The 17,567-nt window shown below is 40.7% G+C and overlaps 1 protein-coding gene across 2 annotated transcripts; it reads right to left on the bottom strand.

The window, feature by feature from the left end:
• Positions 1 to 185: 185 nt before the first annotated feature.
• Positions 186 to 14,455, bottom strand: LOC118773931 (U1 small nuclear ribonucleoprotein 70 kDa-like). 2 transcript variants are annotated; one of them, XM_036522974.1, is made up of 10 exons: positions 14,383 to 14,455; positions 13,315 to 13,468; positions 13,084 to 13,146; positions 12,947 to 13,001; positions 11,871 to 11,935; positions 11,698 to 11,760; positions 11,523 to 11,604; positions 2,163 to 2,264; positions 1,870 to 1,969; positions 186 to 1,715 (listed from the first exon to the last, which is right to left on the bottom strand). In XM_036522974.1, exons 2-10 carry the CDS (start codon positions 13,459 to 13,461, stop codon positions 854 to 856), a joined length of 1,539 nt encoding a protein of 512 aa, XP_036378867.1. In that variant the 5' UTR covers positions 13,462 to 13,468; positions 14,383 to 14,455; the 3' UTR covers positions 186 to 853. The 2 variants fall into 2 exon arrangements, with proteins under 2 accessions (XP_036378867.1, XP_036378859.1); XM_036522966.1 differs by lacking the exon at positions 14,383 to 14,455 and adding an exon at positions 14,216 to 14,376.
• Between the last annotated feature and the right edge of the window lie 3,112 nt (positions 14,456 to 17,567).

Genomic DNA, 17,567 nt, shown 5'->3' with positions numbered 1-17,567 from the left:
AACACACAAATGGACAAAGATTACACAGTATGTTACCATATTGCGCTGTGTGCTGTGTGTGCTTCCAGTCAAGTCCAAACTACATCTACATTCACTGTGGCTATGAAGTTAAATGCCATTGCTCCACAGTGATTTTTAGTTCCACACCAGGGTGATAGGAAATCATTGTAAAACAGGCCCACATTCACAACATACTAAGTACAGTTGACAGTCAACAAAAGTCACTTAGACACAGGCTTTTCAGGGGCAACATTATCTAGTTTTGTGGAAAAAAAGACTTCAAACATATCAATTCCTAACAGATGTATCAAGCATGCCTTAACATTGGCAATAGTACGTTAGACGATAAAATATGTAGCACTAACACTGCACCGCTTTACTTTGCTCTGCTTTCACTAAGAGACTGTGATGACTGCCAAAAGTAAATAAAAAAGCTGCTCTTTGCCCAATAATCAGTTTACACGAGATGGCTGGATGGAACCAATACTGGGTTGAGAGGCAATTCTTGTTTCGTCATAAGCCATGGCAACTACATAGTACTCTTGGCTTGAAACAATTTTACTGTTCTTTAGACTTGGAAACCACCTGAACTATATGTTGACAAACTATTCAGCACTATTTCTCACAATGGTAAACATAACTATTTTATACTAGCGGGACAAGGACTTATTGTATGGTACTGTATCAGTTATACCAAAGGTGGGGTCAAGAATCAAGGCAATTATGTAATCAAGGATCTGAATAAGATGACATCTGGAGGTGGGCAATTCAAGTGAAGAGTTGACCACCTCTCTATGGAAGAGTTCTTCACAGAGTCCTGCCAGCACTGGTAATGAGTACGAACACCCTCCCCTTAGTATTCCTCCACCTGCGGCTCAAGCTTGTAGCCATTCTCATTAGAGATGTACCCCTCTCCAGACTGCACCGACTCCTGGTCCATCATTCCGTCCTGACTGCCCTCCTCTGGCATAGGCATGTCCTCACTGTTACTGCCTCCGTCCTGAACCATAGAGGGTGGCAGCAGAGAGGAGGGTGGGGCCAGCTGTCGATCATCCCTCCTCTCTCCACCCCTCTCTCGGTCCCCCCTGTCTCTCTTGTGCTCTCTGTCTCTGTCCCTGTCTCTATCTCCCCTCCTCCTCTCTCTGTCACGGTCTCTGTCTTTGTCCCTATGGCTACGCCTTCTGTCCCTGTCCCTGTCCCTGTCACGATCTCTCTCTCCTCGATCTCTTCCCCTATCCTCTCCTTCTAGGTTTCCATCATCCCGGCCGGGGTTGCCCAGGTCTACAGAATTGGGGTCATCCAGCATTCTCTCTCCTCCATCTCCCATGACATCTCCTAGCCCCATGCCGCCTTCTGCTCCTTCCTCTCCACCTCCCTTCCCTCGCTCCCTCTCCCGCTTCCTATCCCGGCTCCTACTCCTCCTCTTCCTCTCTCTATCCCTGCTTCTCTCTCGACTCCTGCTGTCCCCTCCTCCCCCTCTTTCTCTCTCTCTGTCCCGCCGCCTGCTGCTTCCTCCACTCTCATCCCCGGCACCCCCGACCCCAATGCCGGCTGCCCCGGCTCCCCGGTCCCCTCTCTCCCTCTCCCGGGAGCGCGAGCTGCGTCTGCGCCTCTCCCTGGATCTGGATCTCCTCCTCTCCCCTCGGTCCTTCTCCCGTTCCCTCTCTCGGCTCCGGTCCGCACGCCGATCACTGCCCCTGTCACGATCACGATCCCTGAGAGACAGACAGACACATTAGCGCACTAACCCCTACATGAACACACTGCGTGGTACAGTAACTCACTCAATGTAGAGCATAAAAGCAGAAAGACAGGATTCATACAGTCAGTCTGTAGAAGGCAACACGGAAACACAGGACTTCAACTCACCCTCCAATGGGCCTCTCGTCATACCGAGAAGTATCATCTCTACCAGAGTGCTTGATGTTGACATCAGCTCCTCCCCTTCTTGTGCCACCAAGACCTCCACCTGACAGAGATTATCCAATTAACACAGCAACTCACTGGGTATGTTCAAAGAAACAGATTCAAAAGAGGTTTAATAAAGCTTCAAATTTCACTGTCAAGCAAAGTGAAGCATTTCAAGACATGTAATTAACACTAGCTTTAATTAAGGTGAATTTCAATATGAATATCTTGAATACTGATCTGCTGTTCCTCACCCAGTCTGCGGGGTTGCCATCCCTTGACTGTGCGTCCCCTCTCCACATCCACCAGCACCCTCCTCCCATCAATCTTCTTTCCATCAGCATGCTTGTAGGCCGCTGAACAGAGCGAGGTCAGAGAGGAGATGTACAGCAGTTGGTGAGGAGAGGAAGGAGGTTTGGTTAGAGAATGAAGCAGGAAATAAGAGGAACAGGAGGCAACATTAGCGTCATTAACATTAGCGTCTTTGAAAATTCCTGAAGTTCGGACCCCTACGGCCAAATTTAGAAATTTTCCATGGGAGTTAACATGAATTTTATGGAAATTAATGGGAATTAACTTTTTTTTTTTTGCAAACTGACTGTTTTCCTTCCAGAGCTTTTTATTATCAGCTTTGCACTCAACTGAAATACACTCTTCAGGACCAACAAAACAGCCATTAAACTTATGTAAAATCTGATGGTAAAGGTGCCATTCTTCTATGAGGAAAAAACTGATGGAATAATGAATGATTAAACAAAACCATACCACCTTGTAATTTCATGAGTACAGCTGAGAAAGTACTGTCTACACACCTCAAGATGTTATTAGCACATGCTGAAACAGCAAATTGTGTAGTCAATGCATACAAATAGAATACAAAGTTTAGCTGTAATACATCGTCTACTGTTGCTCACAAACTTGTCCTGGTTAACAATTATGAACAGACTGCACTGACTAGTCATCTTCTATAATGGACACATTTCTGTCATATTAAAAAATGGATGACATAACAGCTTTATCGGTACAGCTTTACTTGACAAACATCACAGTCTCACATTTAGATTGTTTTACACATTACCACCACATCTACCATCAACAAATTACCTCATGCCCGAGAGCACTTGTTCCTGAATTCAATAGCACTGGCAGGTAGATAGTTGGAAGCTTTCGTTTTCCTGGTGTGCATGTGATGAAAGCATGACCTCTACTTTGACGCTGTCGCTGTTACAGGGTACCCAAATGCTCATTCAAGATGTCAGTACTCAGGACACATTTGTTCATGGAACATTGTTAGGAAAATAATGATATACCATTAGGGAATTAGGAATAACCCTCTATTAATCATTTTAATGGTGTTCCTGATCCAAATCAAGAATACGATGTGCTTACACAAAAAAGCGAGACCAGATTCCTCTAGAAAAAATGTTTTTTAAATTTCTACCTCACCTGTCCTTGGTAACACTGTGTCATCCTACCACTGAAACCACAGTAACACAGACAGAATTGCTGAAGTGCAGACACACAGAACTGTTGTCTTAATGTAGTTTTTTTTTTAACTAAATGCATCACGACTAAGATGCATCATCTACATTCATGTCATCTTCCTTGTATGTGATGTTTCAGGTGTACCTGCATACATTTTCCTATCAGTCCTATCAAATTAAGCAAAATTATGATATCCATTAATCAAGTCAAACAGGACAGCAGAGCAAAGTAGCTTACCTCCATGTCAGAGGTAATAAACTGAACTCTCCCTTTTAACTTACTACAGGGGAAAACTACTCTGATAATCTACTTCTCCATTGTTAAAAGGCTTAGAAAACCAAAATGTAGTATTAAGTGCTATAGAACCATGAGAGCTACTTCTTAACCATGGGTCACAAAGCATCTGACCACAAATACCTACGCAAACCATTTGCGTTTTATTGCCCATTCTCTATCCATCACAAACCTGTCCAGGGTTGCATGATTCTGATCAACGTCCCAAAGAATCCAACAAACTGGTCCTTTGCATTCATTATTGTGCCTTTAGGTGAAGGTGAAAAAGATGACTGTGGAGTTTAACAGATCTGTTGCTGAAATTCTACAGGGTGAGTACATTCAAACCCGACAGGAAAAAAGCAAACTCACCCAAACATTCAATAAGCATTATGAAAAGTCCTGAATCCACACTGAACGGTGTTATGCAATGTTTAAAATCCCAATGCATTACGTATTTACGAATTTTCTTATTTTCTCCATGGTCATACTTGAAAGACATAATCACTCAATAAGAGCATGTGGTTAAATAATGCATCCAAGATAACCTCCATAGCAAAATGTAGGTGTTGGTGAAATATCCCAAATCGCAAACATTATAAAAAGGTGGGGGGGGGGGGGGGTCAACTTGAAATTCTTTGAATGAAATGAAGAAAAATATGCATATTACTGGCAGTTCATAAGTAATCAGGGGTATTCTGGCATGGCGATTGGTTTCTAGTTAAGTTTTAACTGGAGGTCTTAAAACGTAATGCCTGTGGACAGTGGATTTTGGGAACATCATGGGGATTTGTCAAATGTATTACTGACATCAATTCTTTATTAATGTCATCACATTATGTACAAATATATATTGTTCAGCACTAGATAGAAGAAATGCAGGATCTTCACCTGGTTTCTAATGCAAACCAAGTACTCTAATATCCTTGGCTTAGCAAGTCTCATTAATTGTCTACACCCAAAATAGCCCTGCTACTCATTATTAGCATTAAAACAGAGAAACCACAGAAACACCTGGGCCATTGGTCTTGTGCAAAATAGGTTGAGCCTTACTATTAAAGACTTAATTTGGACCACTGCAGAATGCATTGCTGATGCAGGAACGTAACACTTTCAAGGCAGAAAGTTTGCAAAATCCTCCTTAAAATTAAGTACTTCAACTAGTTGGTGTCAATTTTAAGAACAATTCAAAACAAGATTCCAATGAGATGTTGCTAAGTGCTATGCAAGAACCTTGGAGCAGGAGGTTTTTTCACAGAAAAAGGGGACATGTTTTGCCAATGTCTGAACATAAGTATTTCAGAAATGTTCAAAGTAAGGCCCAAGACAAACTCAAGGCAGATCTGTACATATTCCTTGTAGTCCACACCACTTAAGAAAATGCATCTTTTTGTGCACCATTTAAAGGCAGTATTCAAATAGTTTTGTAAACGGTAAAGATTTTTTAACCTGTTAAGGTAGCTAGCATAGATTCCACTGGATTATGAATTTTTGAAGAGGAACTTGGGTAAGCAGTGAATCTGGCATATCTATGCCCTCTAGTGGATGTGGAAAGTACCCCTTTGATGGATGTCAGGTAGTGTCTGCAGTATTTGGACTACCTGTGAAATACTCGTTAGAAAACAACAACATGAAGACAAATGTGCACTGAGCACACAGAAGTTGTAATATGTCTTCTAACGAGTGCAATTTCTGCACTAAGAACTTAGTTTCTCACCCTGCTCCCACTTTAACCAGCATCTGTAAACCCTAAAAGGAACCAGTAGCAAAATATTTTAAAAGGCAATAGAATGTAGTGTGCCTGTGCAAAATGACATTTGTAACTTACCAAAGTGTATCCATCATATAACCCTTGCATGCTCATACACTTCACTGTTGCCATCAACCCCAACGACATGAAATTTGCAGGTTTACTTGATCTTCACACTTACCAAAGCATAATTCATTCCACGATTATTTTTCAGCATTAGGGCTCATTAATGCTCATGTCTTAATACACTTAGCATTTGTTACATGCATAATACCCTAGATAAATTAGGTCAAAAATAAATAAAAATCAGATTAACCACTTCTTGCCAAGCCTTCTTGTTGTCCCCTTTATTTATAATGTATTCTGACACCATGCAAAGTCCATAACATTAAAGTCAAGCAAAAGCTAAATCCAGTTCTACTCACTTACCAAAGCAAATATATCCCGAGTTGCAACAAAAATTCCCCAATGCCTCCACAGGAGATGACATACACATCCTTCTTCCCAGTAAAGACATTGTGATTAGTTGTTCCCATTAAAAAGCTTACTTCATCCTACTACAGAATGATATATACAAAGCTTTGTGTGTTGTGGAACTACACGGCTGAAATGGTTAATTGGTGAGTATTGAGTGCATTTAAAATTCTCAAGTGTCCATGTCTGCTAGAAATAGTTGGAATTTTGTTTACATTAAAATTGTGTAGAAGGTGCAAGGATGCTTTATCTTCCATTTCACATTGACATTTTCCAGTATAACATTAGTCCTGCTATCACTTCAAAGGAACAAAAGCATTAAATGTAACTACCTTCCTGTTGTGTCAATACTTACACAATGCTTTGTAACCTCCCTTTATCTTACCCATTCACCTTATACCACTACTTACACCTCTGTCACATCTTCTCTTAGTCTCCTCTCCCCATGGTGATGACTGAGGAAATCGCGACTGGAGGAATATAGTCCAGGATAAGAACGGAACTGGCTGTCCTCAAAGAACACACCAAGGTGAATATACACCACAAATTACAGATCACCTAATTTCAGCGAAGCAAACCACCACAAACAGGGCTGTCTTACCACCATCCCTCAATTGCACATTAAAGGTGGACAAGAATGTGAATCCTAATAAGCCATAAAAACTCACTTCTGCAAATAAGCTAATATACAGACCCATATGTTTGCACAAATTATGTATGTTTGTTTTATAAAACTAACATTTCAGGGGCCGTCTTACCAAAACTCCACTGAAAATCTCTCCGTAGGCCTTGTCTCACTTACCAACGCCACTGTCAGATGCATGTTGATAATTCAATCTCACTGTATTTTACAATGCCATCAAATCTACATTTTAGATGACGTTTAAAACTCAGTTTGCCCTAGTGTCCATCATCAGCCTTACCACAACCTGTGGAAGAAACACCACCACACTTTCACTCCTACCGAACAGTCTGCCATTTAAATGAGACTTTCCGCTCAATATGGGCCGCCTTACCACAGCCCAATACAGAAACAACCGGGTGAGGACAAACACGACGACAGACACCGATAAGCTGTAGGATCCCCTGTAAGCGCTGGGACTCCAGGTGAAATCAGGAGCTTCACACCAACAGCAAAAGGCCAATCCATCAGGTTGAGGATTTTCAGGATTTGGTCACACTGTGCTTGGGGATGCCTTACCACAACCCCTTGTTTTCACCACCTTATGGAGTTTTTGATCGACTAACCAATAATGGGATTGCCTTACCACAATCCCCATTAATTATAACCAGAGAATCAATACTGTTCCAGCAATTTGATTTAGACCAAATCAACTAATCTGTGTATAAGTATCATCTTATGAAGAATGCCTAATTTTTTTACATAAATACTTAGATTGCCTCACTATATCCCTAATGACCTGGTCAGTGAAACTAAGAAAGAAAAAGGCTACCACTCAATACTACATTGTGTGTTGGGGATTGCCTTACCACAAACCCCTTACCTTCAAAGTTAAAAATAAAAAAAATCCCCCTCCCCTTTGAGAAAAATGTACAAATCAGTCCAGTGTAAAAGTTATTCTTTGGGGCTAACTAGTGCTGAAAGTGTTTGTATATACATACAGTAGAGTCCTGTTACTAAAGTCTATCATAACACAGGTTCCCTGGATTGACTGAGTCCTTTACACTAAAATCCCTATCGTTGCATCACTCAACCTAGAATTTTAGTGAATGCATGCAATTATGGACCAGTTAGACAGCATATTACTTTGTTCTGATTCTAATCACTTGAGTATTGCCACTCATCCCTAGTTCAAGGAGAAATGCAGAGTGCAGTTTCAATTACAGGCCATCATTTTGTACAACAGCACGTGACAGTAACAGACAGTATGTGTCTTTAAAAATAAGCAGCAATTCCATTTTTCTGTACTTCACTGTAGCAATGAGGCATTTTCAAAACAGTGATGGACCTACAATCTGGTCTCTGCTGCACAGATTGTGCACCAAAATACTGATTTTTTTTTAGATTAAAAACACTCAGGTAAACTCAGTTTAGTCATCACCAAAAGACTATCAGGACTCTACTGTATTTGGGAAGATTATTTATGAAGGCATTCATATCTTTTTCAAGTGTGTGGGTGTGTTAGTGTTGGAGGCTGAATTTCAAGTGGTGTCAGGCAGGAAAGTGACTTCACTCTTACACTTCCTTTTAAATCACAGATATTTTATTTGATTAGAACTCAAAAATGTTTAGTCAGCTAAATGAAATGAAAGATTAAGGTGAAAAATGCAGTATTTTGTAAGGAGAAGTAAACTACCTGACCCTTGAGTAAATTTCACACATAAACTAAGAAGTAAAGTTACTTCTGGCCTAAAGCACCCTGTGTATTGGATTTAAATACCCGCATGATGCTCTATCATAATTTAGGCCTGGTATACAAGAGGTGCCAAAATAATGCACAGACCTGAGAATTCCAGTCAAGTGATGGGGGGGGAGAAGGCTACCATTAGGGTTCTGCACTGACATCTCAGAAACCTGGCATCTATTCTCAACAGCAGCTCTGTGTATTTTGCCAGAGTACAGCATGTGTGCATCAGATTTTAAGTGCAATGACCAAAACAACCAACTTAGTCCTACAATGGGCTGGCTACAATATCTAATATTTAGTAACAGCGCAAAATTACATTATTGGTACAACATAATGTAAAAGCATCATATTGTCGAAATAGCTAAGACGGCCTACCTAACCATTTCTCCAGTACTTAGGTTTAAACTTTAGCAAGCAACAATTTATCTTTATCAGCTACCAATCTGGCTGGCTACCTCACACAGGTAAATATAAAATAAAAAACGTTCCCTATTTAATGGTGACAGGAATGTGTAGTTTACTTGTTGCAGAGTACTGATGTTGTATGAGGGATATATTGTGAGCTACCCTGAAACCAGAGCCTGCAGTCTTCATTGCGAACAGCCGGCAGGCATTATTTACCTGCCTGTTTGTAGATGTGGCACAACAAGAAATTGCCATCCTTTTTGTAACTCTTTCACAAAGAAATTTCACTTAAATATTGGACTCAATCCATCCAAAGCTGCAGGCTAGTACTGCGGAAGTCTGCACTGATGCACTGATGTCACATGCAGAACCCCAAATGCCTCGCTTGACTGGGTCTCATAGTAACACTGGATCAGAATGAGACATGCCTATTAATTTCCTTTCTAGCCCAAAGTGCTTAGTATATTAGTGTTCACTCTGAAATATTTACTTGGGATAATCTTCTTTAGAGATTATTCCCATGCAGGTCTAACTGCCTTCTTTACTTATTTGCATGCAGAGGTAAACTGCTAGCATGCCTTAAAGGCGAAGGTGTTTTTTAATATAAAAAGGCTGCCTCAACTTGCCCTAATCCTGTGCAACTTAGTCATATCTATACAGATGTGACAGTAATTTAAAGTTTGCATTAGGATACATATGGTGCACTTTATGCTAGTTGGCCTATTCTATTAAAACCACTATTAACTGTACACCAAAACTTGCAGTTTAATGTCACAAAAAAATGACAAAGACCACTTGTAAAAGTACACTACACTGGCAGACATTTAATTTGGTTAACATTTATGTGGACACATGGATTCACATTCTAATGTAAATGGTGACTGGTGGCACCATGTTGTCCAGTCTGCAGCGCAGTGATTGCCTCCAGTTGTTTTAATACAATAGGCAAACCTAGGGCACCCATTAGCTGTCTATACCCTGATCTTTTCTGTGTGGGGGTGGGGTGGAAAGATAAATCTTACCCATCATATACAAACCCATTATACCAACCATACACTGAGCTGTGGTAGTAGGGTGTACAGGGTGTACCAAAACCATCATCTGCAAGCCAGCTCTGGCCAATAGCCATCAGAAATAGGCGGCTGCAGTGGCAACGAGAACAACACACAGTTAATACACTGTATAGCCTAACATTCACACAATTCACCTGGCTAATACTTACATTGTTCACACAGGTATTTAATTACATTAGCCATACAAGTAGTCTTGAATTATATTAGGTCTTAGGTCTACGTAGACAGTAAACGGCTTAATTCTGATTAAATTTGGACCGCCCACCGCCCCCTTTGACTCGCAATATTTCCTCCAGCTATACAAATTCACTCCATCATTGGTCTTCGTTGCTGTGACAGGCAATCCAATTATATTGTTCATGTCCTTGCTTTCAACAACTCATTTTGACCTTGGACAAACCATCTTACCTGGCATTACCATTTACATAATATCTCCTGCAGTCTTGCATAACTGATCCCTTTGTGGAAACGAAATCACACAAATGACCCAACAAATCATTCAGGCCTACATGGCACTGACAGTGCATCACACCACTCAAACCCAATGTAACATTTACACACGTACAGTGGCAACATCTGCACTCCAAGTCACACAACCAGAGGCAACCTGCTCAGTTCACCTTCACACACACAGGGTAATGTTGCTCAATGCTCATTGAGCACATTCACACAACCTACAGTAGACTAACACTTGGAAACTGTGCTGCTCTCCACCAAGGAGACCAGTACCCAGTACCTACTGTATACATGTACACCCCCCCCACAGCTGTGCTGAATTTTGTATGCACATTAACCAGCCCTGTGTTACGAATACAACACCTATTTAGGTGAGTGGAGTTATTTTAGTGAATACAGAGATTGCTGTACTTGTATGTGCAGTTCCTTATAAAAATACTTCCACAGAGCAATTGAACAATGACTCAATAAATGGAAGCGCTGGTAGGAATTCTACTCCGGACCCTCTGAATTGAATCATTTAACAATCATGCTGAGAGCACACCTGTGCACACCTGTTTAATGCACTGCATTAAAACTTTTGTTCAGATTTGACGTTCAATCCTTTGCTGTGTCTGTGTTCAGAAAAGCTTCACTTCTGTTGCAAATTTGAGCCTTTCATATTTAATTATCCTACGTATATAAACTGACCAAAATAATTCAAGAAATGTTTGGTACGTTTAAGAAATAGCTTGACCAATTGTTTCAAAATTCATTATTTTAAGATGACTTTAAACGCTTACCTTTTTTTGGAACCCCACTTAAGTTAGCAGCAACTTTTAACCTGTCGCACATGTAATGTGGCCAACTGTTGCTGTATTAGGTTTTCTTTCTATTCATTTACAATTTTTGCAAAAACATGTTGAGGGTGTTTTTGAGCACTGACACACAATTACCACTTTGCATATGCAGTCTTTTATAAACACACGAGCTGACTCAGTCAAAACCAAAGTTAAAACGTTCTTTCCCACGAGAATTTCCACCGACTATGTGTAGCTGAAAGTCACTGGTTTCTTGGACACCATACACATGAAATACTTGATCAGTGTAGAAATAATCGAGACACCCCGGTATTCTTACTCTTCAATAAATGTACGTCCAGGCACACTAAGCTTTTACGTGTGCACGGTATTGCATCAACAGAGATAATGAATGCATATGAGTTGACTCTCAAACTATTTAAGGGTGTATGTCTGGGTACACGATTTGCATGGTTAGCCAGTTCTCTGTTCCTAATGAAGTTTAACCTAATATTAAGAGAATCATAGGAAGGTTTCTGAAGGTACTCACAGTGCATGTCCCTCTCATGCTCATATTCGATGAAGGCATAGCCTCTGGGTTTGCCCGTCCTCTTGTTGTAAACGATGTAGATCTGAGAGAAGAAGCACAGATGTTAGCCAGCTCAAATCTGTGAATGCAATCATTTTTTATTTGTGATACTCCACAAAAGTCAAATGACCCTTACCCTTTTGATAGGTCCATACACCTCAAATTCACGGCGAAGCTTGGACTCGGTTGTATCATAGTTCTGTGACGAGAACAACAGCTGAGAGTGTAAACACTGATTTCCAGAGGGTTACACATTATTATGCAGCAAATGTACCAACTGGCCTTCAAGGCAGAAGTTAGTGCACTTACCACTCGTGCCACAAACAGCGTCTTGAAGGCATCTCCCTGAGCATTGGGGTCATTGTGGGGATCCCCTGCAGGAAGGGTAGAAAAATGATTAAACTGCAATGACAAACACTTAACATGCCAACACAATCAGCCTCAGTTAGATACACACAGATCTATACCAGGGGTGTCCAAACCTCTCCTGGAGGGCCACTTGTCCTGCATGTTTTAGATCTCTCCCTGCTCCAACACAGTTGATTCAAATGATCAACTCGTTATGAACTCCTGAAGCTGCTGAATAACAAACTGATGTAACTGGAAATAATTTACCTAGCCAATGTCATTGGCTAGCTAGTTGGGTTACATGTAAGAATATAATCAAGTATGACTATGAGGAGCTCTAATTACATCTGAAGCTGGTAAACATATGTAGGCTCACTATATAACCATTTTCTTATCTTGCCCCTTTCGCTTACCATTTACAGGCATTACGTACACATTTTTTGCGCAATCGTATGGCCCTGTTTAACAGCCTTTGCTGTAAGGAAACTCAGATGGTCAGGTATTATTAGGGGGACAATTTGATTTAATCCTGACAACACAGGGGGCAACCTCTGAAAAGAGCAGAAGAGCCATGTGTGCACAGAAGGGAAAACTGCAATGACACCACCCTGCTAGCTTTCCGCTCTCTCATTGCGTACTTCCATGTAGGATGCAATGAGAGACTTCTGCAGTTTAGTGCCTTCTGCTAAAATGGAATCCTACTCCTGTCTGTCTGCCTATAACACCCAACAGAAAAGATTAATTGTGATCATTTTCTGGATGTGCCTGACGAATGGGTCTTTTGTATATTTACATTATCAACGTTTAGGCAGCCTCTTCATTAAGCCACACAGACATCTGATTTTCCATTCATTCATCTCAACTTCATTAATTTGTGTACAGAGCACATTTTATTCTTTAACTTTCTCAAATTGAAACTACAAAACCATGAAACTATCAACATGTCAATCACCTGTCCTGAGAAAGTGATGAACAAATTATGTACCACCAGAGGTACAACCAACATTGAGGTCCCCTGTCCCATGTGTCAGACTTACACAGCTTGAGTTCAGTCTCCACAACCGCTTGTCTCCTCTCGATCTTCTCCCGTCTCTGTGAAACAGACACATATTAGCACCTCTACCCTCACACTTTGTCAACAATAAAACAGAAACTACCCAACCCACTTATTTACCTTTCTCTCCAGCCTCTCCTCCCTGGTCTCTGCTCTGGTAGGAGGTGGGGCATCTCTGGGATCCTGAATATGAAGGGAGAAATGAGCAATAAATTGCAAGAAAAAAAAACTACAGAGGTGGATTTACACTTAAGGGGATATGTTCTGGTCTACCAAGCTCAATTAACATAGCTGGTTAGATGTATGTAAACTCTTTCATGCACACAGCAGTAATGTCAAAAGACCCAGTACCTCAAAATGTTTGATGAAAGGGGCAATGCCACAATACGGTTGATTATGGTGTTTCTCGTGGGGCAATTTCTCCAACTGAGGCAGGTAAGGAATGGGGTCTCGTGGGGCAAACAGTGCCAACAAATTTGGTGGCAGGAACTGAGTCATCTTTCACCTGGGTGACAGAGGTAAGGGTGTTTGTTAGATTTTGTTGCACAAAAAAACAACTATTGCCAGGAAGGCTGTTTGTGTAGCTTGCTAGTCAATGTGCATCCACTTGTGTTAGGTTGCCAGTGAAATCAGTGCAGACATTTATTGCCCGTTTAACTAGCTAAAATTACCCAGCAAATGTTACCTCGGTCCGACTTCAAACACGCGAACCATTTACACTGCCTAACTGCTGGTTGAATACAACTTTAAATTTGACGTATTTGGTCAAATCTGGCTAGGTAGCTATGTAGACAAATTTATGGCGACAACGGACAGCCTTAACTAATTTTACCCAACGGGGAAAGTACTCGACTTACGTACGAGCTAACGTTGGCTATCCCCCCCCCAAAAAAACCTTGGAACGGAAGCTCTAAAATTAACAGGAATTGTTACTATTTAGCTCGCGTTCAGTATAATAGCCAGGGTCTGGTCATTCGTCGAACAAAAGCCCATTTCTGCTATCCAACTAGCTCGCTAACACAAATTAGCTAGTTACGGCGTATGGTTCGCTAACTTGCGGTAACCTTGTTTCGCATTAGCTAACCTTGCATGGTGTAATATACGTTTTTCTACGAGTTGCATTACTATATTTGACCTTTAAAACCTAACAACAGGTTCGTTGCTAGCAGTTAACTGTTTGCTGTGTCCCACGATTAGCTCCGTAGCTAACTACGTGCATAAATGATGAAGTTAGGCCTCGTGTTTCGCTTACCTCAATTCTGCATTCAGTTTCTCCAAACACAAAAGGCCCAAGGACCAACGTTACGCTCAAACAAACTGCGAGTAACGTTGAATATTGAACCCAAAAGCTTAACGTTTGTGTACCGTTTCTCGTTTTAAATAATTTCCGTAACGTTGATCTATTCCCTAATTTATTACCAGGATAGATGTCCCGATGCACGACTGCCTCGCCTCGTCCTTTCTTAAAATGGCGCCAGGCCGTAAACCGCGTTGCTGGATAACTTCACGACGCTGAATCCAAACACGCTTTACGTGCGAATTGATTCGCTGTCGGGACCAGTGGGACGTGCCGAACTGTGGCTTAGATGATGTCTGTGGGAAGTGTTTGGATAGCTGTTTCGTTCATATAAATACATTTTATGAGCATAATGGAGATAACGTTAGATACAATTAATCACAATCACAGACTGGTTAGCAAGTAGATTTTTCACCATGCTAGTGTTTTTTATGTCCATGCACGATGTTTCACGGTCACATATTAAACTTTTAGGGTTAAAAAGTTGAGTAGGGCATACTCAGTTATTCTTACTAGTAATCAAAGTTGTTACTATGTAGTCATTACTGTAGCATCACGAAAGACTGGTTGATGATACGTACGTAAAATTGCATTTTAAAGTCATTGCACCGACTCATGGCTAAAATAAGCATTTGCAAAACGTATCACAAAACTATATGAAGAAACTTTATAGACAACGTTACAGACAAAAATACTTTTAGGTTAGAAATTAATGCTGGCAAAAGCCACGTCGGCCTACGTACTGCTACGGTACTGGTTCGATACACCTATTTGATATATTCTCTGTTAATTTAGCTATATTGGGTTACTTCAGACAGCATGTATTCACCATCGGGCAGATTGCTGAAGATTCACATTTTCACAAGATTCACCTCAAACAGCAAAATGTGTAATCCTCAGAAGAATAAAGGAAATTACCACTCAAGTGTTTGGTTACTATGTGTTCTTAAACATTGATTGATACATGACAGTTGCTACATAAAATTGACCAATTATGTGTATGGTTACTTTCAACCAGCCTCGGCGTTAGGTGAAAATACAGAAGGGTGCAACTGCAATCCACAAGTGTGCACAAAAAGTCATAAATACTATGTAGATATTGGGATATAAGGAGACTATTGGGGTACACTGAAGCCCATCTGGGGGGCAATGCACCCCGAAGCAATCCCAGAGCGCCTGGCCTACTTTCATCTAGTAACTGCTTGAGTCACTACCAAAAAAAAAAAAAAACATCCACGGCCAGTTTTCTAGACCCAGATTCTGAAATACACTGAATCAAGCATGTATCAGATTTGTATCACCTACAAATGTGTCACTGCATTCCAATGAAATACTTAGCCTACTCCTGGACTCGAAATCACTTCAAATGAACTCTCCATTCTACATTTTAGGAAGACAGCAATTGCTGGTAGAAATGTTCAAACAGAACAGAAAAGGTTACACAAAACAGCAAAACTGCTACATAATACAGAGATTCCCTTTATTGAAACACAGCAAGTCTGGACACTTTCACAATAATTCAAAAACAATCCTTGAAATGTGATTCCATATTTCCATAGCCTCTAGAATTTTTGGAATTTGTTTAGGCTCCAGCTGCGTTGGTGACCTTGAGCACATTGAACCTCCAAGGGGCCGACACTCTCCTACAGTAACAATGTCACACACCTGCACATCCCTGTAGAGAGAGACATCAGCATTCTCATTCAGAACAACTAACACCAAAATGGGTGACATAAAGCCAGAACAGAAACAGTAAAAACTCTCATTTTAGAGAGTAAGGAGAAAAGTGAAGTGATGCAAAGTATGTTAATCCGTGATACCCTAAAACTTAATAACTAGGCTGAATTCAAACTCAATAGTCACATATTGTAAAATATGCAATAAGTTCAGGCTAGACAATGCACACACACAGCATTATCACAAGACAAAGCACACAGAGAGAGAACATGCATTCTCAATGTATGATGTAAAGAAAGTGTAATCCTTCAAATTCGTATTTATTAAATGTCACTGGCAGTCCTCTGAACATAACATTATGCATTTTCAAATAAGGAATCAAAACTGAATACTAGAAATATATAAGTAATGGCTTATGTTTGATTAAGACACCCACCAAACTTGTCATTGATCATTATTAGATAGTTATTTCTCAATGATTAAATCCTTCTGAAATACACTGAACCAAGCATGTATCAGATTTGTATCACCTACAAATGTGTCACTGCATTCCAATGAAATACTTAGTGTTTGTACCACATATGAAAGAACTGAAGACAGGTTTCTTATCTGTGTACATGAAAATTGTAGAATTGTACTAAATTTAAGATACCACCTAATATCATAAAAAGTAAAATAAGGAATATCAGCAATGTAACCGCAAACCCCTCATTTACGTTTAACAAGAGGTTGTTAGGCTACTACATGGGCATGAACAGATAACGTGTTCAGAAGACTGTGACGTTGCATTATCGAAGACAATAACTTTAAAGAGATTACATTTACATTTATTTATTTAGCAGACGCTTTTATCCAAAGCGACGTACAAAAGTGCATACAGTAAGTATAGCGATTGTGTGCTGGGTCAGTCCAGGTAGAGTCTGAAGAGGTGCGTCTTCAGGCCCCGTCTGAAGGAATGGGGTGAAGGAGCTGTCCGTAGCGGGACAGGGAGTTCGTTCCTCCACTGGGGAGCGATGTAGGTGAAACGCCGATGTCTGGCAGAACGAGCACCTCCTGCCTTGACCATGCAGGGAGCAAGGCGTCCAGTTGCTGCTGAGCGCAGGGGTCGGGCTGGTGTGTAGGGCTGAATGAGTTCTTGGAGGTAGGCAGGGGCTGTCCTGTTGATTGCAGAGAAGGCGAGGGTCAGGGTCTTGAATCTGATCCTGGTAGCGACAGGAAGCCAGTGTAGGGATTTAAGCAGGGGAGTAACATGGGAGAATTTGGGGAGGTTGAAGATTAAATACCTTCGGTAAAAATTACCGAATAAATACTCGAAAATGTTACAAATACGCCTCTTTAAGAGCAATGGGACCCGAAAGGAAGTGAATTTATGGCAAGTTAGGTCAATATCTTTTAATTTAAAGCAGTTGTGAACAAAGTGGTCGAGCAGGATCGACTAAAGGATACTTTATAATAGTTTTATATGAGGATACAAAACATTTGTTTGTTAATGTTCGCGAAGAAGCACAGTAGGCCTACTTGATATTTAAATGTAGTTAATTCATCATTGCCTACAATCAACAAGCTACTTTTATCTTATAGGCTAACGTTATAGATATTTTTGCTCAACACAAACAAGAGTGTAAAGCAC

The sequence above is a fragment of the Megalops cyprinoides genome, chromosome 1 (assembly GCF_013368585.1).
Source record: "Megalops cyprinoides isolate fMegCyp1 chromosome 1, fMegCyp1.pri, whole genome shotgun sequence".
Lineage (NCBI taxonomy): Eukaryota > Metazoa > Chordata > Actinopteri > Elopiformes > Megalopidae > Megalops > Megalops cyprinoides.
Note: the sequence above shows the minus strand (reverse complement) of the source record. Positions and strands in the feature narration are given on the sequence as shown.

What these genes read in the sequence shown, in the direction of transcription:
- LOC118773931 (XM_036522974.1), bottom strand. Translation starts at nt 13,461, where the DNA reads ATGACTCAGTTCCTGCCACCAAATTTGTTGGCACTGTTTGCCCCACGA. An exon ending in CTTTCATCAAACATTTTGAG is followed by an intron (nt 13,147 to 13,314) that starts GTACTGGGTCTT and finishes CTTCATATTCAG; the next exon opens with GATCCCAGAGATGCCCCACC. An exon ending in GACGAGAGGCCCATTGGAGG is followed by an intron (nt 1,716 to 1,869) that starts GTGAGTTGAAGT and finishes TCTGTCTCTCAG; the next exon opens with GGATCGTGATCGTGACAGGG.